Source organism: Gossypium hirsutum, chromosome D11, assembly GCF_007990345.1.
Source record: "Gossypium hirsutum isolate 1008001.06 chromosome D11, Gossypium_hirsutum_v2.1, whole genome shotgun sequence".
NCBI lineage: Eukaryota > Viridiplantae > Streptophyta > Magnoliopsida > Malvales > Malvaceae > Gossypium > Gossypium hirsutum.
In genome coordinates, this window is record NC_053447.1 from 4,781,050 (window position 1) to 4,799,059 (window position 18,010).

The 18,010-nt window shown below is 31.1% G+C and overlaps 3 protein-coding genes across 4 annotated transcripts; 2 read left to right on the forward strand and 1 right to left on the reverse strand.

Annotated features, from left to right (window-relative positions):
* The first annotated feature begins 289 nt into the window (after positions 1-289).
* LOC107911626 (uncharacterized protein DDB_G0284459) lies at positions 290-3,838 on the forward strand. The gene is made up of 2 exons (XM_016839489.2): positions 290-626; positions 1,147-3,838. The coding sequence occupies exon 2, from the start codon at positions 1,150-1,152 to the stop codon at positions 3,655-3,657; it is 2,508 nt and encodes an 835-aa protein (XP_016694978.2). The 5' UTR covers positions 290-626; positions 1,147-1,149; the 3' UTR covers positions 3,658-3,838.
* Positions 3,839-8,119: 4,281 nt separating this feature from the next.
* Positions 8,120-10,946, forward strand: LOC107911627 (serine/threonine-protein kinase SAPK2). Of its 2 annotated transcripts, XM_016839490.2 has the most exons (9): positions 8,121-8,524; positions 8,712-8,786; positions 8,943-9,044; positions 9,132-9,185; positions 9,273-9,365; positions 9,633-9,725; positions 9,840-9,944; positions 10,054-10,152; positions 10,231-10,946. In XM_016839490.2, exons 1-9 carry the CDS (start codon positions 8,405-8,407, stop codon positions 10,513-10,515), a joined length of 1,026 nt encoding a protein of 341 aa, XP_016694979.1. In that variant the 5' UTR covers positions 8,121-8,404; the 3' UTR covers positions 10,516-10,946. The 2 variants fall into 2 exon arrangements, with proteins under 2 accessions (XP_040961545.1, XP_016694979.1); XM_041105611.1 differs by having other exon boundaries at positions 8,120-8,524; positions 9,132-9,365.
* A 3,595-nt stretch (positions 10,947-14,541) lies between these two features.
* Positions 14,542-16,478, reverse strand: LOC107911628 (ras-related protein Rab11A). The gene is made up of 2 exons (XM_016839491.2): positions 16,157-16,478; positions 14,542-15,233 (listed from the first exon to the last, which is right to left on the reverse strand). Exons 1-2 carry the CDS (start codon positions 16,387-16,389, stop codon positions 14,789-14,791), a joined length of 678 nt encoding a protein of 225 aa, XP_016694980.1. The 5' UTR covers positions 16,390-16,478; the 3' UTR covers positions 14,542-14,788.
* Between the last annotated feature and the right edge of the window lie 1,532 nt (positions 16,479-18,010).

Below are 18,010 nucleotides of genomic sequence, written 5' to 3' on the forward strand. Positions count from 1 at the left end.
ATGATGGTATTGCGGTAGAATCTTTTAATTTATAATTATAATAATTAATTTTATCCTTATCTTTATTTTTAATAATATCAAAGATAAACACACCATTCATCTAAAAATATCTTTAGTTTAACTGTTAAAATAATTTAATTTACAAAATTCCAAATAATTTACAAATGCAAATATTTACCGGTTGCACCAAACCATCCTTTCTTTTCCCCTAGAATTTTAGCTCCGATTTTTAGTGGAAAATCCGGCAACTTCGGTTATTCCAACAAAACCAGCCCTTTTTCCCCTTATTTGTCTCTCCTTTAGATTTTTATCTCTTTTTTTACTTAATTCAGATTTTTAATTTTCTTTCTCATGATACTATTGTTGACATAGCTTTATTTTTAGTATTTCTTGTAGTTTCTATTTTCTTTTTTATCACTTTATTTGTTTATTCCCACCTGTTATTAGCAAATATAATGAATATTATACCAATCATTATTTTTAGAACTCATTTGATTGTTTTGTCGACCAAAAACAGACTTGCGTTCTTCAAATGCAATGAGTAGGGAAGTCTCTTGACATTATTGGAGATCAATCCCAAGTATCTCCAAATAAACCTTCAAGAAAACATTTCTAATTCAATCAAGGTAAACATTGTCTTCCCTAACATTTATGTTTCTTTCAACATGTTTTCCCTTTTATGTTTTTAATGTTTATGATGAAAGATTCAACATTTCTAGAAATTGAATCATGTATTCACCTTTAACATGAGGTTTTAGAAAGTTTAAGACTTGATTCATCAAATTAGTTGAATCATGTAACTATCATTAAAAAGTGGCATTTAAGGTTTTAATCCTAGTTGTTGTGGTCAAAGGCTGAAGGTTTTTTCTTTTTTTTCTTTCTTTCTGAAAACTAGGACTTAAACTAGTTGAATTGAATCATGAAAAGATTGGGATTTGAATCCCAATTTCGATGATGAAAGATTGCACTTTTTCGAAGCTATAATTCAATTCAGAAAAAAATTAAAAGTTTGAATACCAATTTTCGTGATCAAAGATTTAATATATTCATAAAATAAAACTTAATTAAATTGATTCATGCAGCCTCGTGTTAATGAAAAATGTCTGGACTTTTAGTCTAACAAGCTAAATTGAAATTTTGTGATAGAAAATGAGTTTTTCAGAGACAAAACAAGAAATGGGGAAACATGAAGACTCCAACAAGAGATCGAACGCAATGGTATTAGGGAAAGTTACAGACATTCATACAGAAGTTGCAGCAGTAAAAGACTCGTTAACGGATGCCATTGAAGAGTTGAAGAACAAGGAAAGGTGCATTGAATCCTTGAAAAAGGAGGTTGCAAAGACTAAAGAGTTAGAGGATAAATTGGCGGAGAAAGAAGCATCATTTTGCAAGTTGAAAGAAGAGTTGAATAAGGTGAAATCGTTCGAGTCGGAAGCGATGCAATTGTTGTCGGAAGGCAAAAAAAGAATCCAAGAACTGGAAGAAGAAGTTGAGAGAAGGAAAGGGTCGGAAAAAAAGTTGCATGATTCGCTGTTAGCTCAGACCAAAGAGTTGGAAAAAACCAAGGTTTCATTGGATGAATGTAAGCAAGAAATCAAGTCATTGATCCAAAATATAGAGAAATTAGAGAGTTCGTCCGATGTTGCCTCGCAGTGTTCAACAGGTGATGAAGAACAAAATTCATTGGTGGAAGCCCTTGAATCTGAGCTGCAATCGACTCGAGAAAAGTTGGGGCGAGCCCAAGATAACGAAAGGTTTGCTTTGTTGAAAGCTAAGAATCTAGCTGAGGAAGTGAAGAAGTTGCAAAGTGAATTGAAAACCACTATTGAAGCGGAGGAAAACAACAAGAAAGCCATGGATGATTTCGCTGTGGCGTTGAAAGAAGTTATAACCGAGGCTAACCAAGCTAAAGAAAAGCTCATGTCAACGACGAGTGAACTTGAGACAACGAAAGGGCAAGTTGAAGAACTGAAGGTGAAGTTGAAGAAGGTTGAGGAACAATATAAAGAAGCCAAGAAAGAAACGGATCGGTGTAAGATTGTTTCGGAGAGATTAAGATTAGAAGCTGAAGAAACCTTGATTGCATGGAATGAAAAAGAGATGGGGTTCATTGAGTGTATTAAGAAGGCTGAATATGAAAGGAATGCTGCTCTAGAAGACAGTAAAAAATCCAAAGAAGAAAATCATAAACTAAAGGACATAATGATACAGGCTTTAAATGAAGCAAATGCAACTAAACAAGAAATTTCCCAACTCAAAGACACCATTGCCCAAAAAGAAGCAGCTTTGAAACTCCTTTCCCAAGAAAACGAAAGGCTTAAGCTCAAGGAAGCATCGGTTTGTGAGAATACAAAGAAAAGCCGAGAACCCGCCCCATCACCAATACCAGCACAACGGGCGGCTACAACGACACTATTATCATCGTGGTCGTCGTCTGCAGCAGCACCAACACAACCAGCAGCTGCAACGATACCACTACCATCATCATCTGCACCAGTACCAACACAATCACCATCACGATCAGCACCTACAACCATACCATCATCATCATCATCTGCAACAACAACATCAACATCATCACAATCATCATCTACAACAGCAACACCATCTCCAACACAATCAGCGGCTACAACGACATCATCACAATCATCATCTGCAGTAGCAACACCAGCACCAGCACAACCAGCATCACAATTAGCAGCTACAACGACATCATCACCATCGGTAGCACCACCAGAACCAACACAATCAGCAACAACAGTAGTGCCAGCACAATCATCATCACAAATAGCATCTACGATAGCACCATCATCGTCATCGTCGGTAGCAACACCAACACAATCAGCAACAACAGAAGTGCCAGCACAATCATCATCACAAATAGCATCTACGATAGCACCATCATCGTCATCGTCGGTAGCAACACCGACACCGACACCAACACCACCAACACAATCATCATCACAATCAACAACTACAGCGACACCATTACGATCATCGTCGCCATCCCCAGCACCAGCATCACCAGTACCAGCAACGACAACTCCGGTAATAACAAGGGGGATGACAATGAAGGATCTTCTGGAACTAGAGGATATGGGAGAGCTTATGAATCCAAAGCCAACGGATTCAAGTTCAACAACACCTTATAGTGTCAAAGATCTTAGGAAAATGGAGGATCAAGAGGAAGCTATGAAACTAAAATCAACCGATTCAACACAGCATAAGGAAAATAAAGATTATGATAAAGAACATACTAAGAAATCAAGGCATATTAAAACCAACAGCTCTTGTTTGATTATAAAGTTCCCATACAAAAACAAGTACCCAGAAGAAGAGCCCAAAGTCCAATTAAAAGACAGTGATGAGGATTCAGACTCTGATTACTTTGACCCGCTTAAGGGCTCAATTTTCGACGTAGCTGAAACCCCCAAAAGTGAAGCAGTGCAAAACCATCATTCGAAAAAGCCTTCACTCTATGTCGCTGATGATGAATCAATGTGCGGTGAGGAGTTCCATCACTTTGATTCAAGCCATTTCGACGAAGAAACTGATAAATTCCCAAAAAAGAAAAGAGCATTGTTTTCGAGGTTTAGTGATCTTATAGGAATGAGAAATTTTTACAAGAAAGAACAACCACCTTTAGATCAATAAAACAGTATCTTTCGTATTCAACACTCTAGATTGATTAACTTTGATGTATCATTTTCTGTGTGTAATTCATATAAAATATTTGTTGTATTGTTTACATTAGTTTATCCAAGCTAACAATTAATTATTAGTTAGATTTCATGAGTATAAAGGTGAACAATGTCGCCATTGAGAGGAGTACAGAATTTTCATGGCGTGAAGGGAAGCTGAAACTCATTAACCAGTGCCATACTAATATTTATTAATAAACGTGAGTTTGGGCTCAGCCTGCCTAAACTCATGAAACTTGAGATTCCTAAACCCAACACTTGGATAATCTTTTAAATTAAATATTAAAAAATTACCTTTCAATGATTTTACTTTTTATATACTTCCGACTTCCGACGATGAAGTTGGGAAATTTGTTTTTTTAAATTGCAATTATAATTATAATTTTAAATACAAAAGATGTATCATAATATATTAATTAAAATATATTCAGATTATAATAAAATTTAAATAAAAACATGCACATAAATTTATAATAAAATTTTATTCGAAAATGAAACACATTACACATTTTTCGATTTATCCCATAAAAGACCTACCATTAAAATCCTTCATTCACAATTGAATATATATAATATATAACTTTAGCTTCTTTCTTTGATTTCTTATAGATTAAACTTAAGATTTTTAGATTTAGATAAGTGATTAAATTGATTAGATCATCGATTTGTTGATTTGATTGGTTCGTTCAATTCGATTAAATAAATTATTAAAAATTTATAAAATACAAAAATATAAAAAAATTCAATTCAACTGGTCTATAACGAATCCTGAGTAAACTAGATCAATAAAAATTTTTTTGACCGATACCTTAATCAGTTTTTAATCTAACAGATCCGACTGATGAATCCTATATGATACAAACAATCTTAATTAAATTGAATTTGAATGCTAAAATTTATTAAATTAATTTTTTATTTAGTTCTATGATAAACATAAGTTATCCCAATAAAAAATATATCTTTATAAAATTAATATTTTATTTTGAATATGGAAACAAGCATAAAGATAAAAAAGTAAAGTGCAATCGAATTCGTTCTTGAATAATTTTTTTTAAAAGGTTCACTAATATTACAAATGTAGTACATAGTTCGAAAAGAAAAGCACATATAGCACATAGTTTTACATAAGGTTCACTAATATTATAATATAAAATTTGTAGCACATTTTACGGCCGATCATTTACTTTTTTGGAAGACAATCGTAATAAGAGAATTAATTATTGTCATCGACAATAGGTATTTTGATTTCGATAAAATAATATAATTTAATATCAAACTAATATAAAAAATAAAAGGCAATAAATATAAAAAAATCAGGCAAAACTTATACACGACATTCGCACATGATAAAACTAGAGATCACGAATAATAACATTAGAAATCCACTTAATGCAATTACCCATTATGAGACTATGTAGATAAAATATTTAGTATATTTAAAATTAAGAAAAAATAGATTATAAAAATAAAAATATTTAATAAATTAAATTTTAAGTTAAATAATTTTTAAATGACAACTATTCTCACATTAAAGTCTAAACATTTTTTTGTCTAAGTTCAAGACCAATTTAAATAAATTTAGACCAATACGATATTAATACCCTAGATATTAAAATTTTCATATAAATAATAAGATTTAAATATATAAAAGCGAATTAAGGTAGGGACCACAATTCCAATACAGTGAATCAATCAACCCTCCTCGACCGTCCACGTCATTCTTTTGTTCTGTTCTACCTCCTGTCGACTTATCCTCTTCTCCTCGTAATTTGAAAGAATTTTCTCTTTTGTACTTTTTCTGTTTTCTAAATTACAGCCCTACCCGCCTCGAGTATGAATATATTGGTACTCGCTCTAGTAACCCCTAACATAATTAACTAGTTTTTATTAAAAGAAACTCAAGCCTAAAACAGTGAAAGTACCTTACAGACCTTTGTATGATGAGTTAACTTATATTTTACTTTTTCTATTTAAAAAATAGTCAAATTAACCCTTATACTTTATATTAAGAAGTAATTCAGTCTTTTTATTAAAAATTTCATCCTTTTTTTACTGTTAAAAACTGACGTGATTAACAGAATAACCAGATAGTGATGCTTGGCATGCCATGTGTACCTCATGTTGACGTGTATAGACTAATTTCAAACAACAGAATTAGATGGAAATTTTAACAAAAGGACTAGTTTGCTCTTTGATCTAATGTACAAGGACTAATTTACCTATTTTTTGAATAGAGGGGCCAAAATGCAATCTAACTCCTAATACATGTACCTCCATGGTATAAAATAGGTTTAATATAACATTTGGTACTTGAATTTGACACTTTTTTTTTTAATTTGGTACCTAAATTTTTTTTTATCTAATTTTGATACTTGAACTTGACACATTTTTCTAATCTAGTACCTAAGTTTTTTTTTTCAAATTTGATACTAAACTTGTCAAATATTATACAAATTACTCCATAACACTAATGGTGTTTTTTTTGTTAAAGGACATAAATAGCTAATGTATGCTTGACATATGGCAGATGGTATGGGATTTAATGATAGTATTGATTACATTTATTTAGAATTTCCTCTATTTTCCTAAATAATATGCTAAAATTTTCACTTTTCATAGGGTTCGATTACCTTTATTGTTAGTGGCAAAAATAAATCGAGAGAGACTGCATGCTTAATGCATGATTTGGTCTTCACAAAATCCTTAATTTCACAAAAAAAAATCATTAGTGTGAAAAAGAAGAAAATAAGAGTTTTAAAACTTAAAATTAAAAAAATATTAGGTGAGATTAAAAATAAAAATAAAATAAACATATTAAACTAATTCAACATTTAAAATGAAAAAAGGAAATTTCATGTCATTTATGATGATCTTATATGGATTATTTTTGTTGCATCACAAAAAAAAAAGTTGCTAGTATATTGGATTAATTGATATAATAATTAGACAAAAATTTTAGGTTCTAAATTGGGAAAAAGTGTCAAGTTCAAGTACCAAATTGGACTAAATAAGTTTAGATATTAAATTAAGAAAAAATTGTTAAGTTTAGATACCAAATTGAAAAAAAAAATTTAAGTACCAAATAATTAGTAAAAAGTATCATGTTAGATACTGAATGTTAAATTAAACTTATGAAACATAATTATATCAATCCTAGTAAAAACATTTAATTTTAACAATAAAAATCGAGGAAGGATTCACTTACACATTAAAACTATAGTTTGATACACTTTCCTAACTATTATCTGATTAATATTTTAATGATCCAATCATTAAATTTATCAATATAATTTTACTTGCCATGCATGCAAATTTTCGAACCGATCCGATATCTTATCAAATTGATCTAAAATACTCTATATAATAATATATATTCAATAATTGTTTTTTACATACAACAAATAGTTAGAAGTTTTTAAACTTACATCAAATTAGATATACATGATTTACATGAACAGACCATAGAATATAACGGTTGGATCGTTAAAATATTAATCATATAAATAATTATGGAAGTGTGTAAAACTACTTTAATTTTTATACTGTGTAAGTGAATTCGTCCCTATAAAAACCAGTAGGGTATTTATTTAGTACATTAGTGATGAAAATTTTGAAGTCAACAAAAGAGTTGAGATTTTACTATATATTTTATTTATTTATTTTTAATTTTTAAAAATATATCTTGAAATTTGTAAAGTTAAAAATTTCAACAAAACTTTTCTCAATAAAGATATTACTTTTTTCTCCCGATTTAATAACTTCATCTGCCCTCGGTGAAACCCTAAACATAATAAGACTTAGAACTAAAATACTCAAAAGTTTTAATTTTTGCAACGAATATCAAATTTTCATTCATTCGCATTGGGAACAATTTTTGATTCAATAGTAAAAGTATTATGTTGTAGGTACGAGAGTTAGGGTTCGATCTTAAGTAATTCTATTCTCCTCTCTTGATTATTAAAATAAAATCATTTACATTAATTATAGTGTTTAAATGTTGATTGAGTTTTAATTTGATTGATATAAATATTGTTGTCAGTGTAGAAAGACGTGGGTTTGAGTATATTGAAATGCATTATCCTATTATTTAAAAGTTGAAGAGAGATTATAAATAATTTTAGACATTGTATTAAAAAAAACAAATATGATAAGAAATTAATGTTAAAAAATTTATAGTGTTTAAATAACAAGAAGAGAGTAGTTTAGCAAAAGAAGTAAGACGAGTAAGTGGAGGAAACCTACAGGGGAGGGTAACCAAACAAAGACCAAAAATAAAATAAAAATGGAAACAAAGGCGCAGGCAACGACGTCGTTGTCTAGTGTGCAACTTGTTCTATTTCTGCTCCAAATTCCAACCTCTAACTATACGCCACGTGTACTTCCTGCGTTTCTTTTGTCTCTCTGCCGTTGGCAGTTGACACCATTTTGACAGTCTCCACTTCGTATTGGCCTTTTCGCCTTTGCTGTCAGCTATACCACAAACTCAAACCAGAAATTCAAAAGCCTTCCAAATCATGGTGATCCTCCGATTCTAAGCATCTCCTCTCCAATATATATCCTTAAGACCGAGTTTCATCAACCTTCAAACCAAATCAAACATAAGCAAAATCAACAAATTTAAGAAAAACCCAACATAGAACATATATTCGTAATATATTATACGTCATATATAGATTTTCCTGGGATTTGGTTTTGGAAAAATGGATCGTTATGAGATACTGAAAGATATTGGGTCTGGGAACTTTGGTGTTGCAAAGCTGGTTAGGGAAAAATGGAGTGGCGACCTTTATGCTGTCAAGTATATTGAAAGAGGACCCAAGGTACGTACTAGGATTTTCTTTTCTTTTCTTTTTCCTTCCATTTCATATTTACTATACTGATTTCTACGGTTAATGTTCATGATCTTGTATCTGTTTGTTTTTTTTTATTATTCATAGGCTAAATTGGGCTCCTTTTTTCTTGTTTAGACTCAATTGATTGATTTCAAGGGTTTCTTTGACTATGCAGATAGATGAACATGTGCAGAGGGAGATTATGAACCATAGGTCTTTGAAGCATCCAAATATAATTAAATTCAAAGAGGTATATATCTATACATATATACTGCTTTCACGTTTTGCATTACTTGCTATAACTCTAAATATCGAATGACTGAACATCCAGAGAAAACCAGAGTTGGTTTGAACTTAACAGGCTTAAAAACGATTCATCTTTTGTTCTGTTCTTTTTTTTTTGCAGGTGCTGTTAACACCAACCCATCTTGCCATAGTCATGGAATATGCAGCTGGAGGAGAACTTTTTGAAAGGATATGCAATGCTGGTAGATTTAGTGAGGATGAGGTATATATTGAATTTAACTACTGTTTTTTATATTGAATTTCATTCTTTTCCATTTTTCATTAACTGTTATTTGCTTTCCTGCGTCAGGCAAGGTTTTTCTTTCAGCAACTGATATCAGGAGTGTGTTATTGCCATGCAATGGTATATATACTAATTCTGAAAATAGTTTTCCATTTTTTGCCTATCATATCTTATCTAAATCGAGATTTTTCACCCCTTTTTATACAGCAAATTTGTCATAGAGATCTTAAGCTGGAAAACACGCTGTTAGATGGGAGCACTGCGCCGAGACTCAAAATATGCGACTTTGGCTACTCTAAGGCAATGAACCTTTATTGATTATTCAGCATCAATCTTGATACTTGCTATAAAAGCTATGTTACTTGGACTTGAGTGTATGTGTTTGATATGCTATAATATTTGACGCGGGCTTATTTAGTTTTTTTACTTTTTTCCATACACTTGGACTGTCATATTCCCATATCTATGCCTGAAAATGTGTTCAGCATGGATGTCAAACACCGACCAAAGAGTCCAAACAACATAGCTATAAAAATTAAATTATTAACTTTGTACTGCATGTTTCAGTCAAGTGTGTTTCATTCCCAACCCAAATCTACTGTAGGAACCCCAGCCTACATTGCACCAGAGGTCTTGTCTAGGAAACAATATGATGGGAAGGTAATTCTTATTCCCTGTTTCTGTACTTTTTGGTCTATAAGACATACTATTCCGAGTTGAGCTGAGTAGAGCTTCATATGAATGAAAACTTAGAGACGTTTTGGAAATATTTAGATTGCAGATGTTTGGTCTTGTGGGGTTACTTTGTATGTCATGTTGGTTGGGGCTTATCCTTTTGAAGATCCTGAAGATCCAAAAAATTTCAGAAAAACAATTCAGGTTAGTTGATATCAGCCCTTTTTGGCTCCATATAGACTGTAGATATGATAGTTTATTATGTTGGGATTAAAAAAAACAACAATAATAAATGATAATTGGATTATGACAGCGGATTCTGAGTGTCCACTATTCAATTCCTGATTACGTTCGAGTTTCCAAGGAGTGTAAACATCTGCTGTCGAGGATTTTCGTAGCGGAACCCGAAAAGGTATTTGACTCACATCCGGACATGTAAAGGAATTTTTGAAATACCCGTATTAGATACATATCTGTCTTTTGATTGCAGAGAATAAGCATACCAGAAATCAAGCAGCATCCCTGGTTTCTAAAGAACTTGCCAATAGAGTTCGTGGAAGGAGAAAATGGGTACATGGAAAATGAAGAAGAATCACAGAGTATTGAAGAAATATTGTCTATAAGAGATGAAGCAAGGAAGGGTGGTGATGGTCCAAAAGTTGGTAGTCAATTACTTGGTGGAAGCATGGATCTTGATGATGATGACATTGATTGTGATGCGGACATCGATGATTTAGAAACAAGTGGCGATTTTGTTTGTGCATTACGAGTTTGAGTTTGAAAATTATGTTCCGAATCAGACGAAGGCAGTGCATTGTATTTTCATGGCTTATGGGTAACTGTTCTCCAGGGGATGATGTTTCATTAGCATGAAGGGGATTAGATTAAACTAAATGTTATGTCTGCTTCTAAATTTTTAATTACTCCCTAAAATTCCCAATGCTTATCTCAATGAGCAGAATGTGTTTTGGTAGACCAAATTCCAAAAAGAAAAGGTTGTATTAAGTGTGATGAATGATGAATGTCATGGCCATTAGAAAAAAAAAAAAAAGAGTAAAATAGTTGAATAGAGACAAAGATAAGTGATACAATTTGTTTTTGTTAGATGCTGTAAAGCTCTAAACACTGCTGGGCGGATATGATAATATGTCAATGTAGTAGTTGAGTGGGAAACTATAAGTGGATTAGTTTACTTTTGAATTTTCATATTAACTTTTTACTCTAACATACGAACGAAAAGGATGGTATGAAATAGAGAGTTCATATCCTTTTATATTCCTTATTAATTATTTAATGTTATTTTAGTATTTTTTTCATATCATTGACAATTTTGGTAATTTTTTTAACCTGAATCCTCGACCTTCGACCCTAAACTATAGATAACTTGGACCCCAAGAGAAGGGATTATATAAAACTGTGATTCCACGTCATCCATATCCCTTTCCAATGGAAGAATGATAAATAAGATTTTTCCTCATGATTTTCAATTTTTTTCCCCTGAACAAATTTAAATCCAACTAAAAATGTTAAAAATCAGGAGGAAAAATCTTATTTGTCATTCACCTATTGAAAAGGGATAAGGATGATGTAGAATCACAGTTTCATACAATCATTTCTTTGAACTTCAAGCCCTAAACATTGGATCTTGGACCTTGAATTCTGAACCCTCGACCTTAAAACCTGATTCATGAATTCAAGGTTTAGGATCGAGGATTCAAGTTCCAAGGTAAAAAAAAAACCAAAATATGTGACAATGGCATGAAAAAAAATACTGAAATGACATTAAATAATTAATAAGAAATACATAATGATAGCGTCTTTGTTTCATACAAAATTACATTAAAAATCAAATTTACACTTAAAAAAAACTTTAATATTTCATTTCTCCCTTCTTTTAAAATTATTTAAAAACATAAATAGCCATTGTTTTTAGGCTCCATTTGACAATATTTAGTATAGTAAAAGCTGACTTTAATTTGTAATACATGAAAAGAAGAAAAAGGAAATGCAAGGGGTTGTCTTTGAATTGCACTTTCAATAAATAAAGAGAAAACTCATCCATGAAAGGAAAATAATGGAGAAAATAGAAGGGATACATATAGTAAAAGTGTGCAACCATTGAATCAAAGTAAAAGTAAAAGGATGGACCACTTCTTATAGAAGTTAGAGGGCATCCTTTTCTTCTCCTTTTTTAAAGTTTAATCAGAGGAAAAAGGATCCATGTTCTTTCCCCCATTTTATATCAATCACAATCACAATCACAATCACAATCACATTTTTTATTTTTTATTTTTCCAACAAATTAAAACAATGAAACTACTCAAAAAATATTTTTATATGATTATTTATACAATAGGAAATATAGATTATTCCAAGGTTAAATTCAAATCAATATGAAATATGAGCAGAAATTGCTTAGAGAAATGAGGGTTAATTATTTATTTTTATTATAAATTACAAAATAATTTTTATTTATTTTTATGAATTTAATCAATCTACTTTTCGAATTTAAAATTTACGTCCATTTCATAACATCATTTTTTTTATTAAATTTATTGGTGTGATATTTTAAAAATTAAAAAAAATACTCATTCGGTATCCATGTAACAAAAGGTTAACATTATAATTGATTTAAATTTAACAGAGAATTTTAACAGTGTTAACGATTCTTAAAAAATCACCTTAGTATTTGAATCGAAAAAAGTATTTAGACTAAGTATTGATATTATAAAATTAAAGTGTAGAGATTAAATCTCAAATTTTAACTAAATATGAAGATCAAAATTTAAATATAACTATTCTTATATAATCTCAAGGGATTATAATTGAAGTTGCTAGTTTGGCAATGCTTTTGAAAAGTGTTGTGGAGAAATACTTTTGAAAATTTTGGTTTAAAATTTGAGTTTTTAGCATTACTGTCAAAAAGTACTTTTGAGAAATAAAATGTCTATTTTAGACATGTTATTATCAAGTAACAAATATGCATTTAAATAATATTTAAATTAATTAATATTATTATATTTTAATAAAAAATATAAAAAATTATTATAGCTTGTTAATATTTTAATATATGAAATATAAATTTTAAATATTTTTAAGCAATAAATATTAATTATTTATAAAATTTAATTAGAATATTTAAACTATATTTTAAATATTTAAATATTTGTAATTAGTATTTAAAAAATATTTTTTTATTTTTAATTAATAATTTTAACACATTTATAATTAAGCACAAAAAAAAAGAAAAAAATACTATAATATCAAAGGGGTAAAAAAATAATTAAACACTAAAAATACTTTTGAAAAATAAAAAACTAAAAATTTTAAACTTATTTAGCGCTACTTTTCTCCTGCCAAAAATATTTTTGTTAAGTACTGCAGAGTGCAGAACATGCCGCAGATATATAAAAAAAAGCAGTGTAGTGGACAGCTGTCATCTTTTATATATTAGTAGTATAGAATTGATAGTAAAGGAATATGAGGGAAGATTGATATGGCTGTCCACTTAAGTTTCCAATATTTTAATAATAAATTACCATTTTAATATTATATCCTATGGATTCCACAACAATTCATCTGTTTTCTATCCTATAAAATGTTAAAATTGTAATAAAATTTGTGTAATGGGCTTTAAGAGTGTGTGATGAGGATTTTCACTTAATAATGTCACTTATCTTCAAAATGAATCACAATTAAAACTTTACTACTTAATTTTGTTAAAATTTTATTAAAAGGGTAAAAGATTATTTCTAAAGGAAATTAAAGGAATATCCCATGGCATATTTTAGTGATTGATTTTTTCCTAATCAAACTAGAAATAAAATTGGTACAAATGAAAGAGAATATCTTAGTGTTAGATTTTTATTATTATTATCATCAAATCAAGAGTGCATTCGTCTACAAATGAATGGTAAAAAATAAAAAATAATAAAAGGAAAGAGTACGCATGTGTAGTAGATAACTATTTTATACACTGTTAATTTATTAATATAATGTCTAGAACTACTTATAATCTTCCTCTAACCCTTACATATGAGGATAAATGTGTTTCATCGTACTCGAATTTACATTCTCTAATACTGACAATAATATCAATTTCAATCGAGTTAAGACTCAATCTGCAAATATATATTCATTAATAGAATAAATACCCGTAATATAAAGAAACCATATTGATTTCTCTGGTTATATTCAAATAAAAGAACCCATGCTGACAGAGACGAATCTGGGACTGGTAGGGGTTTCGTCCCTTTAAAATAGAAGATTACTATTTAGACTTTTTAAATTTTTAAAAAATTTTAAATTAGTAAAACTAAAGTTACACTTTGACCCTTCTAAAATTATAAAAATTTAATTTAATCTTTAAAAATTATAAAAATATAAATTATTAAAAATTAAAATTTCATTCATCTCCTTAAAAAAAATATTTCTAGGATGCTGAGGAAAGTGAGAAGATTTTGAATAGGTTTCGGCGTTTACCTACCTCAATTCAGCACTTAAAAATGGGCCATTATACACTAGAGTTTGACGGAGTCGCTGCTAAGAGTTTTGATGCTTGTTAGGTGTTTGTTAAAATGTCCATAATGCCGTGGATCAACCTTAATATGGGTTGACGCCTTTCGGTTTATTTTTCTTTCAGCCCATTTAACGAAGTCCATTTTTACCTCTGATCACAGTGGAACCAACCCAAATCAGTCCGAGCAGGTCGCGTGTCGAACAACCCCAGGATAGATATGGATTGTATATCTGAAAACAATTTCTTTTTTCTCTCTTCGATACAATACTTCAAAGACAAAAGTGATCTTCAATAGGATAAACGGATCCAATATATAATTTTAAGAAACAACATTGAAGCAATTTACAATTCTGCTTCAAATTTTGGTTCTCTATTTTCCCAACTCAAAACATGCAATTAATTAGCCTTCTCTTGCAAACTAAACTAATGCAATGTTAAATATACAAATAGATATACCACACCAAAAAAAATTGCTATCATGAATGTGAAAGAAGAAAGGAATCGATATTACTGGACAAATCCGATTAAATTATGACCTACAGCACATGTTCTTCTTCGCTGGAATATCTTGAGCTGGACCCGGAACAACGATCTTCTTGCCCGCTAGTGTAGCAGGGTTGTCGTTCCCTTGATTCTCAGCAGCAACTAGGTTCTTCTTGTTCACAATGTTGAAGATCTCGTTGAGCACGGTTAAGAAGGCAGCCTCCACATTAGTAGCTTCCAGAGCTGAGGTCTCCAAGAAAAATAGTCCTTCCTTTTGAGCAAATTCTTTTGCATCCTCCGTTGAGACTGCTCGTTGGTTTTCGAGGTCACTCTTGTTCCCGATCAGAATGATAACAATGTTCTTGTCAGCATGGCCACGCAACTCTTCAAGCCAACGTGGAATGTGATCGAAGGTCTGGCGTTTCGATATATCATAAACCAGCATTGCCCCAACAGCGCCCCTATAGTATGCGCTCGTAACAGCTCTGTATCTATTCAATACAACAGAAGAGAAGAAATAAAATTGCCAACCGCTTATAAAGAATTAGCCGAGCTAGATCACTAGATTTGTATATCCAGACACAAAATGACATGTCAAAAGAACCGCTATAACCAAATAGCAAGAACCCTAAACGGCAGGTTAGACTGTACGAAAACCAGTTATAAACCTTATTGTCAAGAAGCAGATTCAACGGTTTAACCATTACCATCTGGTTACATGATAAAACCCTAACCAAACCCAGGCAGTAGATCAACATTGACAACTTATTTTATTAAGGTAAAATGGTTCGAGTTCCATATAGAGGATATATATCTGGTTTACGAACACGGCCTGCTCAAATTTAATAGGGATCATAGAGACCGCAGCCCAGGTTTTCAACATGGCATTGCTTACTTAAACACACACTACCACAAGCACAAATTTTCGACATGGAGGCTGAGATTCAATGATAATGCTATGAGATCGAGAATCTAATAGAGTACGATCTAAAATAGAAAAAATGACACCGTCACAAGATTCAACTAAGGACCTGGCTCATACTCATCTAAGCAGCTTGTATATTTTTATCAAGTTCATCAAGTTAAAAGCAATCAATAAAGATCAAGAGGAACTATATATACAGTTCATCCATCAAACATCCAATCCTATGATCGAACCTTTCAACACCCAATAATCTAAACAGCTAAACACAATCATGTTACCTAATTGAACCATGTCTTGCCATTCCACAGTGACATGGGTTTTCAGTTTCAAACAGTTTTCTTCTTATGCAAGCTTATAATTCTATCTACAAACTACAGGTCTAAGAAGGGGAAAGAAGGGGAACATGCACATAAAATGAAAAACCCAGAAATATTTCACCAAAAACAGCAAGAGAAAACAATTATATTTGCGTAGGAAAAGAAAAAGTACCGTTCTTGACCAGCAGTATCCCAGATCTGAGCTTTGACACTCTTATGTTCAATAACAAGAGTTCTAGTCTGAAACTCAACTCCAATGGTAGCCTTGGAATCTAAACTGAACTCATTTCTAGCAAACCGAGCAAGAATCTGAGACTTACCCACAGCAGAATCACCGATTAAAACTACCTTGAAAACGTAGTCAATCTTCTGGTTTGGATCACCATACCCTCCCCCACTAGCCATTTTTCTCTTCTAATTCCAACTTTTTGAAGTTTTTTTTTTCTTCAGTGTCTTTGTATGTGTCCACTTGATTTTGTTTCGTCCCCTGAAATATAGCGAAGAGAGAGAGAAAAAAGGGGGGTGCAATTAGGAAAGTTTTTGAGTTTAGGCGTAATGAGTGTTTTCAACCTCGAACTATAAATTTTTTTTATTTTAGTCCTTAAATTTATTTATTTAATCTTTTTTAATCCTCAAATTATTGTTTGATCAAAATATTCATAATTGGATGAAAAAGTTAACAAATTTTCCTTTAACTTATTACTGTAGCATTTCAACATTGATGTATTGTGACGTTAATAATTAATTATTTTTTAAAATAAAAATAAATGTATAGAAATTATAAAAAAAAATTAAAAGAGAGGTAGATGGGAAGAGTAAAAAAAAAGCTAATGATAGGCATTGATGGTAATAAAGAAAGTTAAATAGGATAGGGCGTGAATTTAGGATAATATTATAATATTGTTTTCAACCGCCATCATTACTACAGTCCTACCGTCGAGATTTATCCCCCCTGCCATGTTATTTTATTAATCGTTTTGACGGTCCAATTGATTTTTTCTATGGACGTGGTTCAGTTGTTCATTCTATTTATAACAACTGAACCTAATAAAAAAAAGTTCATGGTGTGTCTAAGATATTGACAGCTGTTCAATTTGTTGTTTTGGTGGGCTATGGTATGTGTATTGATTGGTTGGGCTTTGTTATCTTTCATACTTAAAAGGCTTGCGCTTCTACACGATAAATGTATGCATCCAAGGCCTTTTTATATCCACTCTAAGGACCCTTTTTGGGTCGTCTCTCTCTCCTCTCCTTTTTTTTCATCTCCCTCCTCACATCCACAGGAGAGCCCATCAATTAGAGAAGTACCAAGCCAAGCTTCCTCACCATACTCCGATCATCTATATTGTCAACTCTTTATCATGTTCTAAACAGGATGAACTGACCAACGTCGCCGCCAACTAAACCTCACATCAACGCTATGGAATTTAATTGATTGGGCACTCATCTACATTATCGACATAAAAAAAACATCTTGAAAAAATAGTTCATTTTAGCTTCTTTTTTATTATTACATCAATGAGTAGCTTGATTATGAACCTGGGTTAATACAAAAGATCCTTCAAATACATTAAAATCTTGAAAATATTTAATTTTTTGTGGCTAAAAATTGAAAAAAAAAATTGTCAGTTGTAATTGAACATAAAACAAATAATGTAAGCGTAGCTAACTCATAACTACAATATGTGAAAAATAAATATTCCTACCAAACATAGCATTAAAGTTATAAAGTCCCTGTTGAGCACATTTCCAAATATAAACACAGAGACTTAGAATATTGCAGCTGTCTTTGAATCAGATATAAAAGAAGAAAGTGTGTCCCTCTTTTACTCGTTATAATCCATCCTTTTATATGCCATGATTTAACAGGAAAAAACCCCCTCATTTTGCAGCATCTTTTATTTTTGGGGGTTCATCATTTTGAAGCATCTGATTCAAAGACAGCTGCAATATTCTAAGTCTCTGTGTTTATATTTGGCTTAATAATGAAGCATTTGAGCAAAAAAAAAGAAAAAAAGCTTAACAA